Consider the following 25,416-nt stretch of genomic DNA (forward strand, 5'->3'; position numbering starts at 1 on the left):
CATATCATGATGGATCAATAAAGATTTTACATATTGCCATCAGTCAGAAATCAAAGCGATGTGAGGATTAAATCTCAGTCTAATAAAGTTTACAGGTTTACTGAAAATGTATCAGAATATCTGGTTATACATCTGCATCAGCAGTCAGTCACATGGTAAAAAATGGAACAGTATGTAGCCCTACTCTCCCCCCTTCTTGAAGCCCACTCTGTTTTGATTGGTTATCTTCTCTTACTACCGCAAGCCCCGCCCACCAATCTGCCTCACCTCTGCTGAAATTGAAAGAAATTGTATGCTAAGTTAGACTCCGCCTCCAAGTGCAGGATGAGTATTCAGTGGTTGATATGAAGTTCCAGAGAATCAGAAACACTGGATTTTACCTGCAAAATGGCCTTATGTCAGTGTTGGGACACATGCTGGTGTGGATGTAACCAGTTTATGAGTTAACTGGATTTTCACCATCACAAAGATGATTCACTTTTGAGCAGGTTAGGTTGTTAGGTGGGAGACATTCCTGGGGTCCATTTCTGAATTAACAAGATAATTTTACAAAATCCCAATCCAAAGGTGTGGTTCAGTCTGATCTAATCCTGGTCCGTTAGTTGTGTTGGAGCCTTCCTCCTTTCACTAGAGCTCCGTCTCAGCTCTCCGAAATGACCGTGAGTCAAATTTCTGAGTTTGCGTTTGGTTTTGTAGGTTGACTAATGTTCTACAGCATGGTGGCGGTCATGGGGTTTTCACAGTACTGGAGGCTGAAGTCCCAGGACAAATCTGAACAACCACAAAGTCCTCTGGAGTCTGAAAGTTGACAAACTAAAATCTATCTACAGTAGTGGGTAACAACCCATTTTCTTTGAGGGCCCCCTTCATGCAAATACTAAAAAGTCATGGACCCTGTGCCCCACTCTGCTTAAACCATTCTTGGTTTTATACTTTTAAAGGGGGGGAGTTAAGTCATGTCCTTTGATAAAGCCAAAGTTAAATTAACAACTTTTAGCCTTACATTTCTTTCTTAAAATGGGGACAATGTGTGGACATTAAGCACAATGGCTCTGAATTTTCTCTTTCTCTTCGGGGGAGAACTCCCCCCCACAGGGAAAGTAATAAGCTTCTCTGACAGAAAACAAACTTTGTCACATGTCCCTTATGTTACACTGATTAACTAACTGAGCACTGGATAACTCAGCATCCTTCTGCAGTGATGCTGTCAGTCTGCTTATCTTTTTCAAATCACCAGATTTAGGATCATAGATTTTTTTATTTGTTAGATGTATGCAACTCCAGTTATTCACATGAATAGGCATTTCTTAGACTTGGCCTAAAAACTTCTCTTCGGGGCTTTGCAGGCCTTTGGTGCCACCTGCTGGCAGGAAGCAGCAACTGTTCACTAACATGGAAAGCAGCAAAATCAAAACAAAGATAACTGTTTAAAGGCAACTTTATTTATTTATTTATTGGCAAATGCTTTGAATAAGGTTGCAGCAGTGCATCTATGTACACCCATCCAAACAGTGAGAAAGCTTAAAGAATAACACACCAATACAGATTGATTATATGATCGTTTATACGCGCAGTTTTCATTTTTACACACACACTTGGGTTTTTGGTATGGAAAACATCTAAAAAGTACAATTATATCCATAGCATCAAATCAATATACATTTTTACTTATATTAAAAAAAGGTCAAAACATGCAAGTTTGTAGTGCAGAAAACTGTTGTCTACTAATTCTTGTTAAAGAAAGGCAGACAGACGGGGAGCAGATACAAAAGAAGAGAAATGTTACATAGATACAGTCATTTCTTTAAAAAAAATCTATGCCAACTCTTTTTATATATTCATGTGCAAAAGAAGCTCATTCAGTTCCTACATCAGTTACATTTTGTCAGGTCTAATAATTGACACGATGCTACCGTAGTGTTCTAACCAGGAGGAGGCGTCAGCTCCAAACACGAAGCGGATCATTTTACTGTTATGTTCGTCTGTTCCGGCTGAAGAAAGGAATAAATACGGATACTTTTGGAAGAAAAACATCCTGCTCGACCCCTCCTCCTGAAGCAGCAGCGTCATGTGCTAAACATCTCAACCCTTGTGAAACAGCTGTGGATGCAGCTGGAGACCTGGTGGATCGGAGCGATGCTCACATGTTCGCTCCAACTCAGCTGCCTAACATCTACCAGACAGAATCGGCTTGACCTGATTGGTTGCTTACAATGTTAAAGAGTGTGATGAGCAGTGATGTCGTTGTGCTTACGTTGCTGGGGAAGGGGGAAGGCAGGATGAGCGTGTGTTCAGGTTGGCGGTGAAGACAGGTGATACAACAAACACCACAGCTGTGCTTGTGTGTCACCTGAAAGAGGCGTGAGGAGAAAGTATTGCACATTAAGAGGTTTTGACCCAGATCGCAGGAATTTTGAGCCCAACGCGGTGACTCCAGCGGCTGGTTGAGCTTCAGGAAATCTGATTAAACTTTTCTACTGAACACAAACTAAACTACAGCTAAAACAGAAGGCTAAAAGTAAAACGTGTTGAAGACTTTTCTAGCTTACGTTACTGCTGTTGCAGTGAGGATGGCCTGTAGATGGAGTTTAGCCTCGGATTACATCCAGAACCCGGAGCGGCGTTCCGGTTTAGCTTGTCTAATGTGTGTGAGGTTAGAGATGAAAAATAATCAGAACTCGGGAGCAAATGAGTCTGAGATCTGAACTGAGTCCTCCGATGTTTGTAGCTAATATACGTACTGACCAACGTGAAGAGGGTGCTCGATTATGATGGAGTGGGGCAGGGGGTTGGCGGGAGGGGGGGGTCGATCACGTGTACTCTGACAGGATGCAGTTATGTGAGCTTGTAATGCAACAAGGTGAGAAAAGGACGGTGACGGTTTCTGATGGATTCTGACACCTTGAGCATCCCCTTTCAGCCTTACCCCTCCCCCCACGTTCATCCTCCCAATACTGGAGGATGTACCCCCCTCCTCCTCTTCCTCCCTAGCAGCCGAAGGTCTCCTGCGAGGCGTAGACCATGTAGAGGAAACCGTCCTCATCTCTCTCCTGCTCGTAGATCTCAGAGATGGGAGTGGAAACCGACACCATGCTGTGCTGGTTTACGAGCAGGAAGAAGGCCTGGGTGGGGTTCAGCTGCAGCCGACGCCTGCGGGGGGGCGTTATCAGAAATAGAAGAAGACAGGTTACAATGCTGATCTGACTGGTAGGTGTTACAACATTTCATCAGCTGCTCGATCAGGAGAGACTTAAATCTTCTGCAGAATCACAAAAATAAGCTAAGCAAATTCATGTCCACACATGCAAGGATGTACACAGATTCAGCTTTTGCAGACAAATATTTTCTGAATATGCTTTATTTTTAGTTTGATTTTAGAAATAAAAAATGTATAAACGCAACAGAGGATGTCAAACCAATCCCACGTTTCTAAGACATCTCGTTTCATGTTTCAGCTCATTTTTAGCTTCCATGCTCATATTTCACCTCCTCTGAGTCTCCTCATTTTCCATTTCCAGCCTTCGCTGCTGTGATGGTGAATGAGATCCAGAACAAGCCGACTGAGACACGATGGCAAATGAAGGTTTATAGTTTGTTTACATCTTCGACAAGTAAAAGTGCTTTTGTATTAAGGCCTGCTCAGAATTTCAGGTTCACCAGAAACAAGTGAATCCCCACCACAGGCATTGAAGGGCGGCTGTAGCTCAGGTAGAAGAGCAGACGTCTTCCAACTGGAAGGATTGATTACTGGCTTCCCCTGACTGCATGCCCTTGTTTTTGGGCAAAACACTGAACCCTGCATTGCCTCCTGATGTGTATTGGGATATGCGTGAATGGGTGAATATGACATGAAGTGTAAAGCCCTTTGAGAAGTCAAGCTGACTAGAAAAGCACTGCATAAGTACAAATCCCTTTACTATTTACCACACATACCTCAAGGTTAACAACCAGCTCGTTAATCTGCAGCTGAATAAAAGTGGAGCTTCACTGATGCACACACACATCTTAAGGTTTGTAAAACTACTGGTACATGTGTACGTTAACTGGCAGCTCCTAATGCTCATGCATGTACCGAACATACACCTCAAATAACTTCCTCTTACCCCCAATTTCCACCGGGTTTATCCACTTCCAGGATAAACGTCTCGTTGACCATGATAAAGAAAGAAAACACTAAAACACTGTGACCGATTAATGACATAATGTTTACATGCACAGGGCTTTTATTTTGAAAATTGCCGGAAGCTTTTACACTGCTCCGATGTCTTATTTCCTTTCTGGAGTTTGAGGCGTTCTGGACGCGTGCTCCATCAAAAATAGACTCGTGCGTATGTTTAGCGGAGCCACGACAAGGTGCTTCTGGGAGCTTCTGCACCTGATGTGAACCAAACCATTGTCTAAATGGCCATGAACAGCTGTGGAGGCCGAGGCCATACGGTTTAAATTGTGGGTTACAGTTCAAAAACCTATAATGAATAACTGTTGACCTGGTTGTCATGGCAATAGAGATCTAGAGGAATATTTTTTCTTGTTTTTGCTGTGCCAGTGTGTCTAACATTTATCAGGTCTAGGAGCAGGACTGGGTCTCCTCCTCTGATTGGCTCTGATCAGAAGCTGTACATCATGTTAAATGTTGGTTTGACGTTCTGACCGGCGTACTTTCATCTGGAACGAAGAAAAACGACAGGCGAGAACTGCAGAGCTTGACAGTGAAACTGGAATCAGTTGTAAAATGGCAGATTAGTTCTCTGCCTGAGAAGAAGCTGGATTCTCGTGGATCTCTCCATGACGATCATAACAGAGCGACTTGGTCCAATCAGCATTGTTGAAAAAAATCGGCTCAAACATGGCTGTAAGGACAGCACTTCAGACAGTGGCTGACCTTTCTGCTTGCTCCTGTAAACCTTGTTAAAATTATGTTGTCAAGAGGCTTTAAACAGGTGTTTGTTTACCTGATGATCTTGACCAGCTCACTCATGTTGACGTGGTCAGGTACCAGGAACTTGGTCTTGTCCAAAACGGGCAGCTGCTTCTCTCCCTTATACCTCTCAATGATCACCTGCAGACATAAAACACAGCAGTGTCAGAATGAAACATTAAAAACCTCATCTTGTCACATAACTTTTGGGATGATCTGTGAGCTGCATGAATGCATAACTGCTGCCAAACCACCTGAGATGAACATCTTGCTCTCATTTCACTGCTTTCCTGTCAAAATAAGTTTTCTCTCTTCATTCTTTGTGGGGCTGACGGTGTGTTGGTGTCCTCTCAGCTGATTAAAAGTGTGTAAAAGTTCCAGATTTAATGTTGTTGGTACAATGAAGACATTAAACCATGACAAAGAAAGAAAACGATGGAATACTTGACCAATCAGAAATGTTCAGCTCTGCAAGCCTAAAGGTTTGGGGTTGTCTCATAAGGAAAGGGGCAGAGGAAATGACCCTCTGGTTACCTCAGTGGAGATGCAGCTTCAATGTGGCTCAATCGTTAAAAGCAGATTAGTATATTTAGTAAGTTTGATTTTATGGTGTCTGGGCAGAAAGTCATCCCAAAGAGTCAGACACCAGTATGATACATGCTCGTGAATCTCTGCTGTGCGGTGTGAAGTGTGAGATTAGATCTGAACAGCAGCTTACAGGGATCTTGTTTGGGTGCTGCTCACGGATCTGCTGGACCTCTTTGCACCGGTCAGCTGTGGGGACAAAAAAAAGAGAAAGAACCTCAACCACTCATAAAGCTGTGGTTTCATTAATGTAGTTTACAGTTCCAGTTTCTTTTATTAATATTTTCATCTTCATCTTGCTGCAAACGATAAATAAATCTGCATGACGTGACAACGTTTCATCAGACAGATCTGATTCTGTTCTGATATCTGATTACACAGACAAACCATGAACTAGTTGACAACCTTGTGTTATAAATCAGCTGATCGTTACAGCTTTAATCAGATCCAAGAGAAATTTTGTATTGTCAGAGGTGGAAACAACCAGACCAGGATTTGAAATCTCTGTGTGGGAGATCCTGCTGTGACACTGGTTGTAGTTTGATCATGTAAATCATACACAATTAAAACATAGGAGCAGAAAGCAAGTTAAAGGTTTAACAGACAACATCTAGCAGAAACCATCTGTTATCTAAGTGAAGATGCAGAGGTGTAATGAGGATCTTTCTGTAACTCCAGTTTCTGAGGGTTATGTTGTGGCAGTTACAGGAGTTTTCTCTAAGCTGAACAGCAAATTATCTTAAGATGGAATAATTTCCCACAATCCTAGTGAACCATTCTGAGCTGCAGCATCTTTCTCTACTTCAGAAACCAGATTGAGGATAATGGTTTGCTTGATCCGGATCTCTGTGTGGCCTTACAGCCTAAGGATTAATGGTTTATTCAGTGGAGAAAATAATGAGTTCACTCACTGCAGTCTGCACAGAAAGGAGGCTGGACCAGTTGCCCTGACCCAGAACAGAACAACTCAGATTACAAAACAGAGAAAAAACAAAGCAGTTTCTCTGAGCAGAGCTTTTTCATTTAAACTCAGAAATCCCAGCTCCCCTCTAAGAAAAATATACTAGAATAAATCCCAAATTCAGATTTCTAAGTCAGAGGAACCCTGTACCGACCTGAAAATCCAACATGGCTGCCCTGCACACAAAGTGCTGACAGAGTAAAACTGTCGGAATCTGTTGCTATGGCATTTCTGAGTGAAAACTGATTCCTGCTGGTTTTCAGACATGAACTAAAAGATGGGATGTCATTCCCAGCTCCATGTTCCAGTTTCCTTCAGCTTTTAAAGCCTCTAAAGAAACTTTAAACAAAATCCATTTGTAAGGTTAAACTTCAGGCTACAGTTGGACTGACTTTAGTTGGAATCATGTTATCTACCGGAAGTATCACTGGAGGGTAAAACCACCGAACTGGGTCAGAATGAAAAATATTCAATATTTTATACACGTCTGCTTCTATAGAAGAAAAATAATTTAGTACTAATTTTGCAAGATTTCTGGTTATATTCATAAAATTCACAGGAACTGATCCAAGTGCACATTCATTAATTAAAATAGAACCTTACACAACATGTCAATGTTTGTTTCATCAGTGAAGCTAAACTACGGCTGCAACAAATCTGTGTCCACATTATCCACACCACACCACACCACACCAGCCACTGACAGTAAATCCAACAAAACAAGCCTGTCGTCCAACCCATGATGTCTGTCTCTAACTGCTGTCTCCTCAGTGTCCACATCTTTTTTTGTAATGTAATATTTAAACATAGAGAGATGCGTTTGGTTTACTGCAGCGCAGTGAGGTTCATTTGTCATTTGAGCAACTTCACCAACAGAGCTGCAACGATTGACTAACCTAAATAAGAGAATAATTATCAGAGTAACACACAACACCATTTGAAGCCACAATTTGCATTACGTCTCTTCCCTTTTAACAGCCAAACTGTTCATGATATACGTAGATAAAGTATATAATTGTGCACTGAATTTGCATACTTTTACAGTTTTGCATATAATTTGTATGTAAATGCCACCTGTAATCCTTGGTGTGTTTCCTTACGTTCACTACCTGTTCTGAGTTTTTCACCACTGCAGCCTGATGGTCAAATTCAGAACACCTTGAGCTGTTTTTTTATTTTTTTTTATTTTTAACTCTCACTGGGCTCAAAGCTCAGGTGAAAGAAGTAGTGTGTGAAAAACTGCAGCTTGGAGAGGCTCCTTTACAAGCAATAAGTTAAAATAATGGTTTTAATAATAGTAATTATCAGTCTGTCACATGGTTGTTGAGGAATCCAGTCTTCTTTCCAACCTTGCTTCAGTTCATAGAGGTTTGCAGGACTAGTTTCTGAACAGTTCTCTGAAGGTCCCACCACAGCGTGTAATTCAGGTTGAGGTCTGGACTTTGACTGGATCATGTCAACCTGATTCCCTTCATTTTCAGTCATTCAGTTGTAGATCTGCTGCTGTGTTTGGGATCATTTTCCTGTTGCATGAGCTGTTAGACCAACAGCCTAACATTTGATGCTGAAACACTTTGGTATCCAGAGGAGTTCATGGTCCAGTCAATGACTGCAAGCTGTCCAGGTCCTGTAGCTGCAGAGCAACACCAACTTATTTGCCCTTCACCACTGTTCTTTTCAGTTAGTATGAAGTGTTTGTGCTGATATACTGTGTTTGATTTTTGGCTATTATGACCAAACATATCCACTTTGGTCTGGTCTGTCCAAGTGATGTTGTTCCAGTAGTCCTGTGAGTTCTTCAGATGCAGCCTAAAACCTAAGCTCTGCTGCCATGTTCTTTTGTTAGAGAGAAGAAGCTTTCTCCTGCAGTCCATCCAAACAAGCCATAATTGTGCAGTCTTTTATAACTGGACTGTCATGAACTTTAACATTTAACATACTAACTGAGGTCTAGAGAGTCTGGGATGTAGATCTTGGGTTGTTAGCAGTTTCTTTATGCATTAAAAGCAAACAGTCTGACCTTGGGCTGAACTTGCTCGGACATCAACCTCTGGGAGGATTGACAGGTGTCTTAAATGTTTTCTACTTGTGAATGATCTTTCTCACAGAGTGATGGACTCCAAATAGTTTGGAAATAATGTAATAATCCGTCCCAGTCTGAGCGGCAACTATTGCTTCTTTAAGATCATTGCTGATGTCTTTCCTCCTTGGCATTGTGTTAACCCACACTTGAACGCTGCAGAGCAGCAAACTGACAAACCTCTGCTTTTATACAGGAGCTCACACTGATGAGGATCAATTAATCAGTGCATTGATCAGAGGCTCATGGCTGCTACTGACCCTCTTCATTCCTTTATAAGCAGTAATGATGTTATTTTTTAACAACATATAATTCTCCATATGGATATGTCTCCTTTCTTTGATTATCTGAAGTTAAAAATGTCCTCTTAGCACATCTCTGCTTGCTAGTTTTCTCACTATTTTTTGTAGTGCAAACTTAACATTGACAAGTACTCAGACTTTACTTTTTGAATGTGAGCAGGTTATTAACAACCTGAGAGCCCAAATTTTGAAGAGATGTTCAAAAATGTAAGAAAAGGTAGCAGTCCTATGGTACAACGAAGGAGTACTATGTTTTTCACACACTACATATTTACTTTGGCTTAGTTTTTAGGTAACTATTGATATGGAGTAATATGTCACGTGTTGTTCTGGTCGTTACGAACTTTTTAATTTCTTAAAGCATAAAAAGTTATAAGTTTAATAAGATGTCCTCTCTGTGTTTATTACAATTTTTTTATTTGTGTATATATATATATATATATATATCACATGCCTAAATGCTGATGGAACTAAATGACCAAGCTAGTTGAGTTTTAAAAATGTCCTTTTGCTGTTAAATGATGCAACTGTGAAGCGAGCCAGTGTGGCTCACAATGAACAAACAGCAGCCGTTCATAAAACGGGCCAGAGGTCAGCTAATCAACATGCAACAAGGCTGTTTGACTCATGATACAAGAAAATAGTAAATGCATTTTCCAGTCCATCTCCACTCAGTTGCCTTTCCTTTATTCCTCTGTGTGGGAAGATTATGCAATGGACACTCTGGGCTCCTCCCTACCGAGCACAGGGGTCGTCTCTTGGCATCAAATTACAACGTAAATCGGGGAACACGTGTACTGGGATAATGTGTCAGCACATGTTGTTTTTCCTCTCAGCAAACAGTGTTCGCTGCTTACAGTGTCGGCTAGTTTATCCAGTTGCATAAAAGCTACTGGCGGCAGGCCGTGGTAACCTCAAGGGTTGCCAACCTAATGTGACAGTGACCCAGATGGCCCTTTAAACAGCAGAGCCGAGTTAACCTACATAATGCCTAAAACCCTAAAGCTGACAAATATTTAATCAAAATATTCACCCTCTCACATTAACACACTAAATTGGAATACTCGTTTAACTTGACAGCTGTAAACTTTCCTGTAGTGTTACTATTGTGTTATAAGCAGCCTCCATACCTCTGTAACAACACCACAGACCAGAAGATACCATGTAACTCCACTTGTCAACAGACGGGCTAAGCTAGGTGGCTAACAGGCCGGCTACAGCTTCTTCGCTCAGCGTTTTTTTTTTTTTTCTCTCTCTCTCTCTCTCCCTCTCTCTCCTTCATGTCGGCGGGCTTCTTACCAAATGTCCTCCGCTGTTTGAAGGGTCTGTCAGACGGCATCTCTGTCGCAGTTATAACACAGTCGTAGCCTGATGAAGAAACAGTGCAGCGGCTCGCGGAGCAACTTGGTCTCTTCTCGTCTCTGCGGTCAGTCTGAAGCTCAGCTCCGGACAAACAAAGCCAGTAAACCAAGCATCTGACGTCATCCGCTGCATTTAAAGGGGACGTTCACCATAGTCTGTCGCTCTTTCATTGTTAATTGCATTTTACTTGTTCACCATTTACCATTTCATGCAATTGGACTCAAACTGCTTGAATGTCCACAATGTGGTGTTCTAAAATTTTTGACCAGTTGTGTATGTGTGTAAGCAAGTATGTACCTATGTTTAGATTGTATATATTTATAGATCCATGTATGTGTGCATCAACCCATGTACATACACTCAACTAGAAATCTGCTTCCAAACTTTTGATTGCTACAAAGCTCTGCTTTTGCACAATCTGCTTTTTCACTTAGGGTAGTTAAAGAGTGGAATAAACTTCTTGGTGCCTTGAAAACATGTGATTTTTCAGAATTTTTAATGCAGGACTAAAGAATGTTAATGCATAATCATATTGTAATCTTATTTTATTATTAAATATGAATAAATACATCTTCAAACTGTTAAGTCTATAAGATAGGAAATTAAATAGTGGTGTAAGTTTATGACTTCAGGTTTATTATGAGTTCTATTGTAGTGGGATGTTGCTTGTTTAATTGTTTTTGTACTTTTTGGAATTTAACTATATTTATTTAACTATATTTATTTTATTTATTTATTCTGGGACCGCAGATGGAAATTAGCCAGTTGCCAAATCTGGAATAATGCAGCTTTTCTCCTCTGAGATTAACATTTTTGGTGCATGGTTCCTGATATAAAATAAACATGTACAATATTTATGTGCATATACACCTATGAATGAATACATGTATGTATAGATTCATGTATATTCATATGTAGGCCTGCATGCATGTATAGTCCATTGAATGTATGTAAACATCAATGTTTATATGTGTATAGATCCATTTATACAGTCATGGACAAAATTGTTGGTACCCTTCGGTTAATGAAAGAAAATATCACAATGGTCACAGAAATAACTTGAATCTCACAAAAGTAATAATAAATAAAAATTCTATGAAATTTAACCAATGAAAGTCAGACATTGCTTTTCAACCATGTTTCAACAGAATTATTTAAAAAAATAAACTCATGAAACAGGCCTGGACAAAAATGATGGTACCCCTACAAAAGACTGAAAATAATGTGACCAAAGGGACGTGTTAATCCAAGGTGTGTCCACTAATTAGCTTTACAGGTGTCTACGATCTTGTAACCAGTCAATGGGCCTATATATAAGCTACAGGTAGTCACTGTGCTGTTTGGTGACATGGTGTGTACCACACTCAATATGGACCAGAGGAAGCAAAGGAAAGAGTTGTCTCAGGAGATTAGAAAGAAAATTATAGATAAGCATGTTAAAGGTAAAGGCCATAAGACCATCTCCAAGCAGCTTGATGTTCCTGTGACTACAGTTGCACATATTATTCAGAAATTTAAGATCCATGGGACTGTAGCCAACCTCCCTGGACGTGGCCACAGGAGGAAAACTGATGACAAATCAAACAGACGGATAATACGAACGGTAACAAAAGAGCCCAGAAAAACTTTTAAAGAGAATAAAGGTCAACTTCAAGCTCAAGGAACATCAGTGTCAGATCGCACCATCCGTCGTCGTTTGAGCCAAAGTGGACTTAATGGGAGACGACCAAGGAGGACACCATTGTTGAAAACAAATCATAAAAAAGCCAAACTACATGTTGACAAGCCACAAAGCTTCTGGGAGAATGTCCTATGGACAGATGAGACAAAAATGGAACTTTTTGCCAAGGCTCATCAGCTCTATGTTTACAGATGGAAAAATGAAGCATATGAAGAAAAGAACACCGTCCCTACTTTGAAACATGGAGGAGGCTTTGTTATGTTCTGGGGCTGCTTTGCTGCATCTGGTACAGGGTGTCTTGAATCTGTGCAGGTACAATGAAATCTCAAGACTATCAAGAGATTCTAGAGAGAAATGTGCTGGCCAGTGTCAGAAAGCTTGGTCTCAGTCGCAGGTTATGGGTCTTGCAACAGGACAATGACCCAAAACACAGCTAAAAACACCCAAGAATGGCTAAGAACGAAACATTGGACTATTCTAAAGTGGCCTTCTATGAGCCCTGACCTAAATCGTATTGAGCATCTTTGGGAGGAGCTGAAACATGCCATCTGGAAAAGGCTTCCTTCAAACCTGAGACAACTGGAGCAGTTTGCTTATGAGGAGTGGACCAAAATACCTGCTGAGAGGTGCAGAAGTCTCACTGACAGTTACAGGAATTGTTTGATTGCAGTGATTGCCTCAAAAGGTTGTGCAACAAAATATTAAGTTAAGGGTACCATCATTTTTGTCCAGGCCTGTTTCATGAGTTTATTTTTTTTTAAATAATTCTGTTGAAACATGGTTGAAAAGCAGTGCCTGATTTTCATTGGTTAAATTTCATAGAATTTTTATTTATTATTACTTTTGTCAGATTCAAGTTATTTCTGTGACCATTGTGATATTTTCTTTCATTAACCGAAGGGTACCAACAATTTTGTCCATGACTGTATATGTATGGATCTATCAATGAACGTCATGATTGCAATAGGGATGGGAAGATTAACCGATATGAATCGATACGCGGTCGTGCGCGTGCACGATGCGAGTGCATCGGTAGAGCAGCAGAGGATGAATGAAACTTTTGAAGCAAATCTAGATGCATCGGTTTTTGCGAGATGCATCGGTTTTTCTGAGATACGGCTTATTCGTTTAATACAGAATGTGTTTATTTATTAACAAGTGTTGTCAACCTGTTTTAGCGCATAATTTAAACGACCTACATAAAGTAGGCCTAAGCAACGGACTTGCGGATGTTTACACTACAACTCATGGGGGCTGCGCGGATGAAGCCAGTGATGCGCCCACAGGTAGTTGTCAGGAAGCGCGAATTAGCAAAACAAACATGTCGGACGCCAAGATCATTTATCCTCCACTTAGTTTCAAGTCCAAAGTTTGGGAACACTGTGGATTTTACAAGAAAGAAGGACGACTTGACAAGACAGCTGCAATTTGTAAAATGTGCCGCGCATCTGTAAAATACACGGGCAGTACGACTAATCTGATATCTCACTTGAAGCGGCGCCACGGTGTTGTTGTGGAAGCGTCTGCCAGTGTCCCTGCATCCCCTTCCTCCAGCTCGGATCCCCCTGTAGCTACGAGCTCCAGAAGCGGTGAGAAAAGTATTGAAAATTTTTTCCATGCCCCGCTTGCCACCAGTTCCGCGCGCTCTATGGCAATAACTGATGCTATTGCATTGTTCATCTGCAAAGATATTCAACCTTATAGTGTCACGGAGAACGAAGGTTTTAAACACCTCCTCCATGTCTTGGAGCCTCGTTATAAGATTCCTAACCGAAAGCTATTCTCCGAGAAACAGATTCCTGCCCTGTACGACAAGGTCAGAAGAGAGCTCGAGGAGTCTCTGCAAAAAGCCCAAAGAGTTGCTTTAACAGTGGACGGCTGGACATCATGCGCTACAGCATCATATGTAACGGTCACAGCACACTACATAGATGACAAGTGGGTTCTCAAAAACCAAGTTCTGCAGACCAGAGTGTTTAGCGAGGCTCACACAGGGAGTAATCTAACCGTGTTACTTCAGGATGTTTGCCGCGAGTGGAAAATCGAAGAGAAGAATCCTGCGTTAGTCACAGATAATGCCAGAAACATGATCTTGGCTGGTGCTGGTGCCAAGATGGACCCTCACGTAAGATGCATCGCCCACACATTGAACTTGGCGTCTCAAAAAGCTTTTAAGGTGGACAGTGTCTCTGAGATGGTGTTGAAAGTTAGGAAGCTTGTCTCCTTTTTTCACAAAAGCCCCAAGGCAACTGAAGTTCTACGTGAAATACAAACCCAGTTACACCTGCCCAACCACAAGCTCGTTCATGACGTTTCCACCAGATGGAACAGTACGCTCGACATGCTGGAGCGTTTCTGGGAGCAGCAGCCTGCTGTGCTGAACACCCTGCTGTCCAGGAAGATAAACAAGCGTCAGGCTGTGGCCAGTTTGACAGAAGATGACATGACACTGATCCCAGAGATCATCAAGTTAATGTCACCTCTGAAAGTGGCAACCACACTCCTCAGTGAGGAAAAAAAACCCACCATCTCCATCATCTCTCCAATCCAAGCCAAGCTGCAGAAACAATTCCAACCAGATGACAGTGATCTTGAGGTTATTTCCCAAATGAAAGAGAGATTCCGGCAGGACTTTGATGGTCGTTATACATATCTTGAAAGCACTCTCCACTGTGCCTCAGCACTTGACCCACGATTTAAAGACCTGGCTTTTCTAAACGACAGTGATGCCAAGGACATGGTATTCATGAAAATAACAACAGAGGTGGTACAGATGAATGGGGAGGTAAGAACATTTAAAGTAAGATCATTTTTGCAGTTTAGAACTAATAATATATGAATATGCATTATTTTAAATGTTTATGCATTTTTTTATTTAATTTATGCTTACCTTACTTTGTTGTTTACACTATACTTATTTAATTGACTGCTGCTGTAACACTGAATATCCCTTTGGGATTAATAAAGTACTTTATATGTCTTATCTATCTATTTTTAAGGAAGAGGCCAGTGACACAGCAATGCCGAATGAAGACCAGGCAACAGGCATATTGGAAGAGGACCAGACAGCTGAAACAGAAGGTGACAAAAGCCCTTCCAAAGAGGACAAAACAGGTTGGTTTAAATGGGGACAATGCCAAAAATGTACAAGTATGCAGTGAAGATGCAATATAGTCAAGTAATTTTCAGATTGTAAATGAAAGGAATATTTTTAGCACAACTGATGAGCCTCTCCTCTGCCCTCTTCTGTAGATGATGCCCCTCCAAAGAAAAAGACTGCCATGGACCAGATGTTTGGAGATTTCCTGAGTGCAAGACCACCAGCAAAGACCATCAGGGAAAAAGCTAAGGATGAAATCTTAAAATACAGAGAGAGGGACACTTTAGGGTTGGATGGGGATGTATTGCAGTGGTGGAGACTGCAAGTAGATCTTCCACTACTGTCAGCTTTAGCAAAAAGATATCTGTCCATTCCAGCAACAAGCGTACCAGCTGAAAGAGTTTTCAGCACAGCTGGAGACATAGTTACAGCTCAGCGTAGCTTGCTTCACCCTGATCATGTTGATCAGTTGATATTTCTGAAGAAAAACCTGTAACTGAAGATGACAGACCCATGTGCACTATTCCAAAAGACCACAAGGTGTCCTCCTGTTTGTTTGTTTTTTTTATTTTTTATTAGCCTGTTGTTTACAGTGTATTGATGTTTAAAAGTCAAAGCAGCATAATGCTGCTAGTTCAAGACATTAAGTTTTGAATATTCAGTGACAAAATATATCTTTGTAAAACTTGTTTTTTCAGAGTTGAAAAGTGAAATCACAGTTATTGTGCAACTGTAAGCCTTCTTTCTAAAGAGTGCAAATACATATATATTTTAGTATATATTGCAGTCATACATTGTTTTTCTTGGAAATACTTAAATATGTGCCATGTGTTTTAAAATGGCCTAAGTAGTATGTGCCATGTGTTTTAAAATGGCCTAAGTATGTGCCATGTGTTTTAAAATGGCCTAAGTAGTATGTGCCATGTGTTTTAAAATGGCCTAAGTATGTGCCATGTGTTTTAAAATGGCCTAAGTATGTGCCATGTGTTTTAAAATGGCCTAAGTAGTATGTGCCATGTGTTTTAAAATGGCCTAAGTATGTGCCATGTGTTTTAAAATGGCCTAAGTATGTGCCATGTGTTTTAAAATGGCCTAAGTAGTATGTGCCATGTGTTTTAAAATGGCCTAAGTATGTGCCATGTGTTTTAAAATGGCCTAAGTATGTGCCATGTGTTTTAAAATGGCCTTACTGTAAACCAACACTCAAGCTCTGAGAGAAAAAACAGTTTGTAAAAATGTCTTGGCTTTACTTGGTTAATAAAAAATCAAACTAATTCATTGGCACTGCATCCTCTTTCACATTACTACATGAAATTGATCTATTTAAATAGTACTGAATTATTGCATCATATCGTGATATGGGTGTAAATCGTATCGTACCGCATCGCAAAATGCCACACATGTATCGTTAATATATCGCATCGGATACTTAGTATCGAGATGCGTATTGGATCGGCATTATACCTTAGATGCCCAACCCTAGATTGCAAGCATAGACCCATGTATGCACGTGTCTATGTATACTTATGAAAGTATGCATGTATACATGAATTTGTCTATATATACACTACCAGTCAAAAGTCAGTTCCTTTAAATCTAATGGAAAAGTGTGTCCAGACTTTTGGCTGGTAGTGTATATATAGTATATACTTATGTTTGTAAAATTTCTGTGTTTATGTACATCTATACTGTATGTGTATAAATTATTTTTTCTAAATGCAATAAATAAAGACAAACAAGTCCATTTTCACTTTTTATTATCTTTGTTACACTTAACCAACAAAAGGTAGACTTGACATGCAGTGAAGTCTTTGTAGTGTAGTTCACTGCACAACTGCTAAATTGAAGACAACAATAAATAATCCCAACTTTTCCTGGGTACAGAAACAAACCTTTAAAATGTCTGTTGGACACTGTCGTACATTACACTGCATCTTGCAGATGTATGTTCTGGTCCAGCTTTTCTTTTCCAACTTCAGAAATGGGTTTGACACAGGTGTGCTTCTCTCCTCTTAACCCAGACAAATACTTCCCAGACATACAACATTGAGCTGAGAGAGGAAAATTATTTGGAATGCAAAAACAAGGAAAAAGATATTTCTCTACACAGTGATGAACAGTCTGGTTCATCTGTCAGTGAAGTGTTGGATATTGTTTTATCAAGCCTCAGTTCTTGCCTTTCTCTTCTCTTACAGGAAGTGCATAAAAAGCTTCTAGTAAACAAAGGAAAAAAAAATATATATTGAAAGGCAATGAAAAGCAAAGAGCTGGTCAGCAGATCCTTCAGTTTTAGGCAGAGGGGTTCTGAATTACGATCAAGAAATAGTCCTTATCTGTGGAGAAAAAAAGGAAAACAGTTCAATTCAAAGTTATTGAGCAAGCTGGATCTTAATGTAGTGGAGACTAAGAGTTATTACTCTCACAACACAAAACCTGTTGTGATATTTGAGTTTAACAATTATAAATCTATTGTTCTTTAATATAAAAAGAAGTAAGAATGAAATCTGTTTACTTTTTCAGTAAACAGAGCGAAGCTGTGAAAAGCTCACCTGGAGCGATCATAATCTCGTTCTTCTTGGAGCGCACACGCAGGAATGTAAGGTCGTTCTGGGGGTCGATGTCTCGCACGGTGCTCCTCGCCTTCATCACAAGGTGATGGATAAGTCCGGCGTACTGCACCGTACTCGAGTTGTCCAGAGTCGTCTTGATAGGGATTCCTGAGGAAAAGCACGGGTACATTTACAAATTAAATGTATGAGGAAACCCATCGGAACAGGTTACAGATGTTTTACGGGACATTTTGAGTCCAAACTAAAAGAAAAACAACAAAACCTTTACATGGGATATTAAAACCAGCTCTGCTAACCATGCTGAAACATTCAATACAGTATCCTATGGAGCAATCGGGGCACCAGAAAAAGAAAAATTCTGTAAAAGAATAGAAGAACAAGGAATAATTACTAAATTAATAAAAAAAATGTATAATTTTATCCAATCATCAAAAATTGAAATCAATTTCTGAAAGAACGTTTGTACCTCAAACTACTGGATCAGACTGTGACTTTACATCCAAAGGTAAATGGTTGAAGACTTTATTAATCCCCATAGGAGAAATTGTTTTATAAATTAATGAGACTTCCTGTCTCAACATGATTACCTGTATAAAAAAAAAAGGTCAAACAATGAAGGAGGAAAATTGGTGGCTGGATAAAAATAAGCTGACAAACTATTAGAAAGTTTGAGGTGTAGCAAAAAGAGAGGCTGGTTTAAATCTCCAGAGACTTCCATAGATACATTTAGATGGTGTGTTAAATAAGACATAAGTAAACAACATGAAATCCTTTAATACATCCTTATGTCCTCCCTTCAGCATTTTGTCCAATCAAGTTAGACCTGATTGGACTGATCAGAGGAATCTCAGCAGTACATAAAAATACCTTATCATCCATTATGCCCCCCCCCCAAAAAAAACAAACAAAAAAAAACTCCACGTTCAAAACTGTCCACAGTCCTGTTTTGTAAGACTAACTTTGTGGTTTAAACTGTCAGGCATTTCTGTTTGCAGCTAAGCTGGACTGAAAATGGTGGCTCTGTGCTTTATCGGTTGCCATGGTGACAAAACCTGGGAATGAATACTCACGGCTCAACTCAGATCATCTCTCTGTGCCTTTTTGGGCGGCTAATAGGTTTTAGTTCTTGGCAGTTTATTGTATGAAAAAGAAACATTTGTTTCTCATTACCACCAAATCCTTGTATTTAACTACACACACTGGGAAATTATAACATCATTATTAATTTTTTTCCCCAATCTGAAACTGTCTGGCACTAGAATCCCGGCTCATTGATGGCAAACATATACTGTGATATTTCCTTAAGTTTTAACAAACCCGCTTAATTTCGTGAATTTCCCAGTCCTTGAAAACTCTTTTTTACTTTTCCAGCTTCAATGAAGACCACCGGGATCCTGTAATCAGCAGTTTCTCAGTAAAAACACCAAAGTTTTATACGTGAGTTAATCGGAACAGATTCCAGATCTTCTAAACGTTATATCTTTAAGCCTGTGGTCTTACGTAATACGTGAGTACTACATTTAGTTATGTAGCAACTTAAAAACTTGATCTAAATAGTTATCTGAAGGTGGTAAACATACTGCCTGCAGACAGCAGCAGTTGTTTTTACCTTCTGAATTGACGACGATAATTCCCTGGACGCCCTTCTGGCTCTGGATTCTCTTCAGCGTTTCCTCCACTTCAGACTGAGAAACAGCGACAGCAGTTTGAATAATTTCACTCAGCAACTAATATGACTTAAACATCAGCCAACATTATACTAGACTGTCTCGGTACATTTAATAAAAACATTCTGGAATCAGCTGACAACGCCCGACTAGCATACCCAGCTAGCGTTAATTAGCAACTTAATAATAACTCTCTTATAAAGCATTACATTAAATCACGTCATAGTGAAAATATAAACTTTTTTTTAAACACACCAATCAGTCTTAAAAACCCTACCATTTTAACGTTTATGAGGTAAAGTATGCTTCAGAAAACGCCACTCCGTGATCCGCACAACAGCTAACTGTAGTTTTGTTTCCAGGGACAAATGAAGGCGATAACATCCGGGGCAGCTGTCACAATGGTGCGTTCAATGTCCTGGGAAGAAAACAGGGCTTCCTGGACCTGTTATTCATTTGATTGTTTTGTTTTTCCCTTATTCAAAAATATATTATCATTAATAATCAATATTGAAACGATAATAAAAGTAGGAACATTACTATTAATCATCGTTTTTCTTTCATTATCAACGGAAACACAGCAGATAATGACGGAATCATTTAAGCGTAAAAAGGCAATATGTGCTCTGCGTCAGGCTGGGTTGAAGATAAAAAAAAATCAATAAATGTGAAAACTGTTCCTCGTGATTAATCAATTCTCTTCAAAAATAAAAAAAGAAAGAAAAAAGAAACATGCGCTCAACTTGATATGAATAGTTGCAATTCCCACTGCACATCATGTCAGTAAATAGAACTTAGGAGCTTCTTTGCCTCCGCAGCTCCTCCTGGTGGCAATACTATGTTACAGCACCAAACAGAGAGACTGGAGACTACAGATGTCATGTCCACACTGAAAAACCAGTTTCCATCCATGTAAATAACAATTTTGTTGTTCTTCACAAACAGAAATTTTAAGTTTAACAAAAACTGACCCAGGCAGCAGAAGGATCAAAGTAAAATATTTATTTGTGATTCATTCAATGAATACAGGTTTTATTATATAAAATTATCAACTAACTTTACAATGTTACTGTAAAAGTTTACTGAAGTGGCAGAGACCTGCATTATACGAGACAGTAGCTCTGTCACTGTAGAAAACTGCTTTACTCATAATAAAGTGGAAAAAGAAACTTTAGTGTATTATGTTCCACTACTTGTAACAAAATATATTTAACTTTTACATATAACATTCAAAGTGGTAAAACCATGACTGAGACACAAAGAAAAGCTGCATTATGTAAACTGAAACACCAGAGTCTGGATGGACTGACAACAAAACAAGGTGAGTTCAGAACTTCAGTTTTAAGTTGGACTTTCCGATAAACCAGCACCTATTTAACATTTTCACTGTTTAAACTGTTTGTCCTGAAAACAAAAACACTCATGGAAATGTCTTTTTAGGATTTGGTTGGTTTTGGTATTATGGTCCTTAAAAAAAAAAAAAAAAAAGTAAAAAAAAAAGTAATTTAATTATTGAGAATTCTGTCAGTTTTGGCTCCATTAATCCTGTGGTCAATAAAATTAAAAAAACAAATAAACAAACAAACAGTAGTTTAAAGCCTGAAAATTAATACAACAGACCTCATTTCGAGAAAAGTGATTTTTGTCTTTTGTCTTCATTGCCATTGAAAATATCAACATATCTAGAAGTTAATGCAGCAACACCCCAAAATGCTGTACTAGATGCAAATAATAACAGAGATGTTTCTAGAATATTCAAGAACATGATCCTGGAAATCCTGCAATCAGCAGATTAAATAGTGACCAGTGAGGGTGCCAGGACTGGGTATAAAGCAGTATCCACCAAGTCTTTCAAACTGGTTTAGGCTCACCAGTTTAGCCCGAATTCCATCCGAGAATCATGAATAAGTTAAAAAATATTTGTCAATGACAAACTGTAAAGAACGTTGGTATCAACGATCAGTATCCCCAGTTGTCAAAGCATTCAAAATTCTCATTAAGAAGGAAGCTAAAGCAACACAATAGAAACATGACTCTATCCTACCTCTACTGAGTCTACTGCAGCAGATTCTGCTTTCTAAATACAATTAAATCAGTGAGGAAATGCTAATCTATCATTAACTTATTAACCAAAACCAAGATGTCTGAACTCATTTTCAGGCTCATCAGTGATGTAGGGAGTGTTTTAAGTCTTGAAACACACAAACCCAGCAACGAGCAGATTAAAATGAAGCTGTAAACACACTTCTGTCTGAAACTAAAATAAAAAAACGAGATGCTAAAACAGTAGCAGAGGTAAAATGTTCAGAAGTCAAAGCAGATAAATGATGGACACAAGTTCACTGCAGTGACTCGCACTGAGCTTTCAGAAGCTGTGCAGAATAAAAATCCTGCGAGTTCGACAAAGAATTCAGCGAAACTTTACAGATATTTATATCACACAGGTTTTGATGAAGAGAATTGACGCAATCTGTTATTTTCTTTAGCTAAGTAATTATTTTTCATGATTTGCTTTATGAGAAAACAGTTACAAATTGGACTAATGTGAATCATATAACAGGTTTGTTTAATTGGATTATAATTGGACTACAATGAATTGGATTGAATTGGACGGTGTGTAAAAGTGCCTTGAGATGACTTGGTTGCTCTGAGGAGTCTGAGCTCACAGGTGAAAACGCAGAAAATTTCTGACTAAAATATGTTTTAACTTTTTTTTTTTTGCTAAAACAAAAACAAGTAGTCCCTGAAGTCTGGTTGTTGCTGATCAAGTTTCTCTGACAGATCAACTTAAAAAAAAAAAAAAGGCAGTTTAGGCCCGAGATGAATCTTAGATCATAATCAAACACAAGTTTGAATTTAAAGCATGTAATAAAACAGGTAAACTGCAGCTCTCTGGGTAAAACGTATGATCCATGTACCAAATATTCACTTAGGGTTTGATTTTAGTTCAGTCTGCATCATCCTTGTTTCCTCTTTTCTGTTTACTAAACTGTTGCTGTCAAAAAGGCTAAAAATGCTCAAAAGCTCTTAAAAACGGTTTGAGTAAAGCTTTATGCTCCCGTTAGTGCTGCTAACATCATGTCTGAGGAAGTGTGCAGAAGGGAAGAAGTGGGGACGGATTAACTTGACGGATGTGACGCTGACAGCCTGCTGCAAACTTTAGTTCCTTCATTTCTAATGAGCAATAATTATCAACATAATGAGATGCCTGCTGGGTCTGTAGGTTGGCACTTGTGTGTATATGGAGACTAATAATTTAGTATTAAGGTAGTAACGTCAGTCGAATATAAATCATTTCCAACTTGTCTCCAACATAAACCTTCTCGCAGACCAGGGCCCTCACGTACGAAGGATTGCATCACTTTTATTCAAGGACGGCGCATGACAAAACATTTTCAGATGTATGAATCTGTATGAATTGTATCTTTCCTTTATACATCCCAACTGACCTGGAATTGAGCACAGCTCCAGGACCGCCTCAACTCCTTCCATTAATAAATAAGCAAATGAAAATAAATAAATGGCACCCTTTCACCTTTATCCCAAATAACAACACACCAGAAACATCAAAAAAGAAGAATAATTTAAGAGAATATGAAACTGATGTGGTTGAATCAGAGGTGAAGGAAAGCTAAAACAACCGATACACACTTGTAGTGTGTTAGATAGGTGGGCGGAGCCTCCCAGCACGCTTTGCCTGTGTTCCATAGCCTAATAAAATTTAAATGTGCTCAGATTTACTGAAATACAATAGTTTTGCATGTTTGATTTGATTACTGATCATTTTTAAGTGATACCATCACAGCTGAAATAAGAATGAAAATGATCCAACATCAAAGTTAATGTAAAAAGAAAGAATGCTGCACATCAGTGGAGAGTTGCACCTTCAGGACGAGGTTCAGAGATGATAGCGCTTCCATCATCAGACAAACTTTCTGACTTCCTGCAAACACATTTAAGAAAAACTGGAAACTGAGCGCAGCGTCACTGACACACCATCCACAGCTCTGGGTCAGGAAATGGACACGGATGAGGCCAGCATCTCTGCTGCAGCTGCACAGCTGGAGGTGAAAAGATCTGAAACACCTCAGACCTCAGCTGCCGAGGACACCAGTGTGACCGCGTACTGACCAACACTGAGCTGGAATCCCAGAGACACGTTGGGAATATGATGAGGGAGTTAAGATGAAACGACGGAGTCAGACAAATCATACATTTAGGAACTTATATCAATTGTTTTGTTCTTAATTAATATGGTCATCTGACACTGTGCTGCCTTCTCAGCGACAATAAGATTATTTCATGTCATATGTGTAAATGTGTGTGCGGTCACTGATGTGTTAATGTCGTCATGTGACAAACAGAGAAAACTCCTCAGTTTACTTTACACATTTAGGTTGTGGAATTTTATTAAGTGGTATTGTATGTGGGGAAATGAGGTTAAATGTGGTTTGGGCTTAATGCATGACATTTTTTTCCATTTTGACTTCAGAAAGTTACTGGAACATATTTCAGTGTATAAAGGAGCATTTCAATACTTTGTAGTCTGCCACTTTCAAATGACAAGAGTTTGCGTGGGGTATACACATTCTCACGGCAGGTCGAACATTTGTGTGGCGGTGTGCACATCCACACATAGCTGTTTTCTGTACATCCCAATGTGTGTGTGGAACATGGCGTACGGAACATTTACATAGTGTTGGTACATGAGGCGTCTGATCTGACCCACAAAGGTGGTTCACATTCAGACCATTCGTAGCTTACAAAATAGTGCAGGCAGTGGGATATTTGGAGGTAAACACTTTGTTCTCTACCCCATACACAAAGAAGCTGTAGTCTTTGCCATTGTAGTCGTAGTAAGCATGAGTCAGAGGCACCAGCTCGATGGTCTGACGCTGTGGACAGAGAAACAGAAGACGAACATGAAGTCAGCATACCTCCAACTGGACATTCATCCTCTTTAAAACAAGATAAATCCCACCACATCATGTCTGAACAATCTGAAATGTTTCCTTGTGTTGAGCATAAACTCATCAGTAGCTCTGACTGCGATGGTTTGGATGGTTTGATGGACAGGATGCAGCAATATTCAACTTCTGAAGCGTTTACTTATAAACACATCATTCTACATAAAGCAGCTGGAGGCGGGGTGGAGGGAACTCACCTGGAAGAGCCATTTCTGTCATTTCCTTGTTTTCATTTACTTGCTGTTGGTTAAGTTTAAGCATTTAAACTTGGTTGGGTTTAGGAAAAGATCGTAGTCTCTTTGTCACACTAATGCAGTATATCCATTAATGATGCAGAAACACACTCACAGGCCCCTTTATCAGGTGCTCTGCTGGACTGAGAGCTGGTGACCATGGAGATCATTGAAACACTGGTTGTAACGAGACGACTTGCTGAAGTTCAAACCGAGCATCAGAATGAGGAAGAAAGGGGATTTAAGTGACTTAGACCAACAACCATGCCACGTTCAGAATATTTCAGAAACTGCTGATCTACTGAGATTTTCATCCACAACCATCTCCAGGGTTTAGAGAGGATGGTCTGAAAAAGAGAAAATCTCCAGTGAGCAGCAGTTGCCTGGACCAAACTGTCTTGTTGATGTTGGAGGACAGAGGAGAATGGGCAGACTGGTTGGAGATGATAGAAATGCAACAGGAACTCAAATATCCACTGGTTCCAACCAAAGTATGCAGAATATCATCTCTGAACACACAACACATCCAGCCTTGAAGCAGATGGGCTACAGCAGCAGAAGACCACACCTCCTAAGAGGCACCCGGTGTGTGGAGCTAAGAACAGGAAACTGAGGCTACAATTCACACAGACTCACCAACACTGGACAATAGAAGATGGAAAAACATTTCCTGGTCTGATGAGTCTTTATTTCAGCTCCACATTCAGATGGTAGAGTCAGAATTTGGTGGAAACAACCTGAAAACATGGATCCATCCTGCCAGGTATCCATGCTTCAGGCTGCTGGTGGTGTAATGTGTGGAGGATATTTTCTTGGCAAACTTTGGGCTCCTGAGTACCAGCAGGACATGGTTTAACCACCACAGCCTACCTGAGTATTGCTGCTGACCATGTCCATCCCTTTATGACCACAGAGTCGCATCTTCTGATGGCTACTTCCAGCAGGATAATGCACCATGTCACAAAGCTCAGATCATGTCCAACTGCTTTA

The 25,416-nt window shown here is 39.8% G+C and overlaps 4 protein-coding genes across 5 annotated transcripts in view; 1 reads left to right on the top strand and 3 right to left on the bottom strand.

The window, feature by feature from the left end:
• Positions 1-1,426: 1,426 nt before the first annotated feature.
• Positions 1,427-10,306, bottom strand: map1lc3a (microtubule-associated protein 1 light chain 3 alpha). The gene is made up of 4 exons (XM_041979430.1): positions 10,146-10,306; positions 5,637-5,692; positions 4,953-5,059; positions 1,427-3,150 (listed from the first exon to the last, which is right to left on the bottom strand). The coding sequence occupies exons 1-4, from the start codon at positions 10,183-10,185 to the stop codon at positions 2,988-2,990; spliced, it is 366 nt and encodes a 121-aa protein (XP_041835364.1). The 5' UTR covers positions 10,186-10,306; the 3' UTR covers positions 1,427-2,987.
• Positions 10,307-13,141: 2,835 nt separating this feature from the next.
• Positions 13,142-15,834, top strand: LOC121635957 (E3 SUMO-protein ligase ZBED1-like). The gene is made up of 3 exons (XM_041979379.1): positions 13,142-14,674; positions 14,889-15,003; positions 15,142-15,834. The coding sequence occupies exons 1-3, from the start codon at positions 13,211-13,213 to the stop codon at positions 15,483-15,485; spliced, it is 1,923 nt and encodes a 640-aa protein (XP_041835313.1). The 5' UTR covers positions 13,142-13,210; the 3' UTR covers positions 15,486-15,834.
• Positions 15,835-16,729: 895 nt separating this feature from the next.
• dynlrb1 (dynein, light chain, roadblock-type 1) lies at positions 16,730-19,620 on the bottom strand. Its single transcript, XM_041979439.1, has 4 exons — positions 19,504-19,620; positions 19,169-19,244; positions 17,539-17,706; positions 16,730-17,322 (listed from the first exon to the last, which is right to left on the bottom strand). Exons 1-4 carry the CDS (start codon positions 19,504-19,506, stop codon positions 17,279-17,281), a joined length of 291 nt encoding a protein of 96 aa, XP_041835373.1. The 5' UTR covers positions 19,507-19,620; the 3' UTR covers positions 16,730-17,278.
• Positions 19,621-20,213: 593 nt separating this feature from the next.
• LOC121636005 (protein SSUH2 homolog) overlaps positions 20,214-25,416 on the bottom strand; it is a 28,723-nt gene continuing 23,520 nt past the window's right edge. The window contains exon 12 of one of the 2 annotated variants that reach the window (XM_041979382.1): positions 20,214-24,121. In XM_041979382.1, the coding sequence (XP_041835316.1) occupies positions 23,987-24,121 (135 nt within the window). In that variant the 3' untranslated portion in view covers positions 20,214-23,986. The remainder of the gene's footprint in view (positions 24,122-25,416) is intronic. The other variant, XR_006009580.1, reaches the window with a different exon arrangement.

This window comes from Melanotaenia boesemani, chromosome 3, assembly GCF_017639745.1.
Source record: "Melanotaenia boesemani isolate fMelBoe1 chromosome 3, fMelBoe1.pri, whole genome shotgun sequence".
In the NCBI taxonomy this organism is placed as follows: domain Eukaryota; kingdom Metazoa; phylum Chordata; class Actinopteri; order Atheriniformes; family Melanotaeniidae; genus Melanotaenia; species Melanotaenia boesemani.

Excerpts from the sequence above, each read along its gene's own strand:
- LOC121635957 (XM_041979379.1), top strand. The coding sequence starts at position 13,211 with ATGTCGGACGCCAAGATCATTTATCCTCCACTTAGTTTCAAGTCCAAA. Across the intron at positions 14,675-14,888 it reads TGGTACAGATGAATGGGGAG|GAAGAGGCCAGTGACACAGC; the intron begins GTAAGAACATTT and ends TCTATTTTTAAG. Across the intron at positions 15,004-15,141 it reads TTCCAAAGAGGACAAAACAG|ATGATGCCCCTCCAAAGAAA; the intron begins GTTGGTTTAAAT and ends CCTCTTCTGTAG.
- map1lc3a (XM_041979430.1), bottom strand. The coding sequence starts at position 10,185 with ATGCCGTCTGACAGACCCTTCAAACAGCGGAGGACATTTG. Across the intron at positions 5,060-5,636 it reads AGCACCCAAACAAGATCCCT|GTGATCATTGAGAGGTATAA; the intron begins GTAAGCTGCTGT and ends TTATGTCTGCAG. Across the intron at positions 3,151-4,952 it reads GAGCTGGTCAAGATCATCAG|GCGTCGGCTGCAGCTGAACC; the intron begins GTAAACAAACAC and ends GCCCCCCCGCAG.
- dynlrb1 (XM_041979439.1), bottom strand. Across the intron at positions 17,707-19,168 it reads TATCGTCGTCAATTCAGAAG|GAATCCCTATCAAGACGACT; the intron begins GTAAAAACAACT and ends GCTTTTCCTCAG. Across the intron at positions 17,323-17,538 it reads CGAGATTATGATCGCTCCAG|ATAAGGACTATTTCTTGATC; the intron begins GTGAGCTTTTCA and ends TTTTCTCCACAG.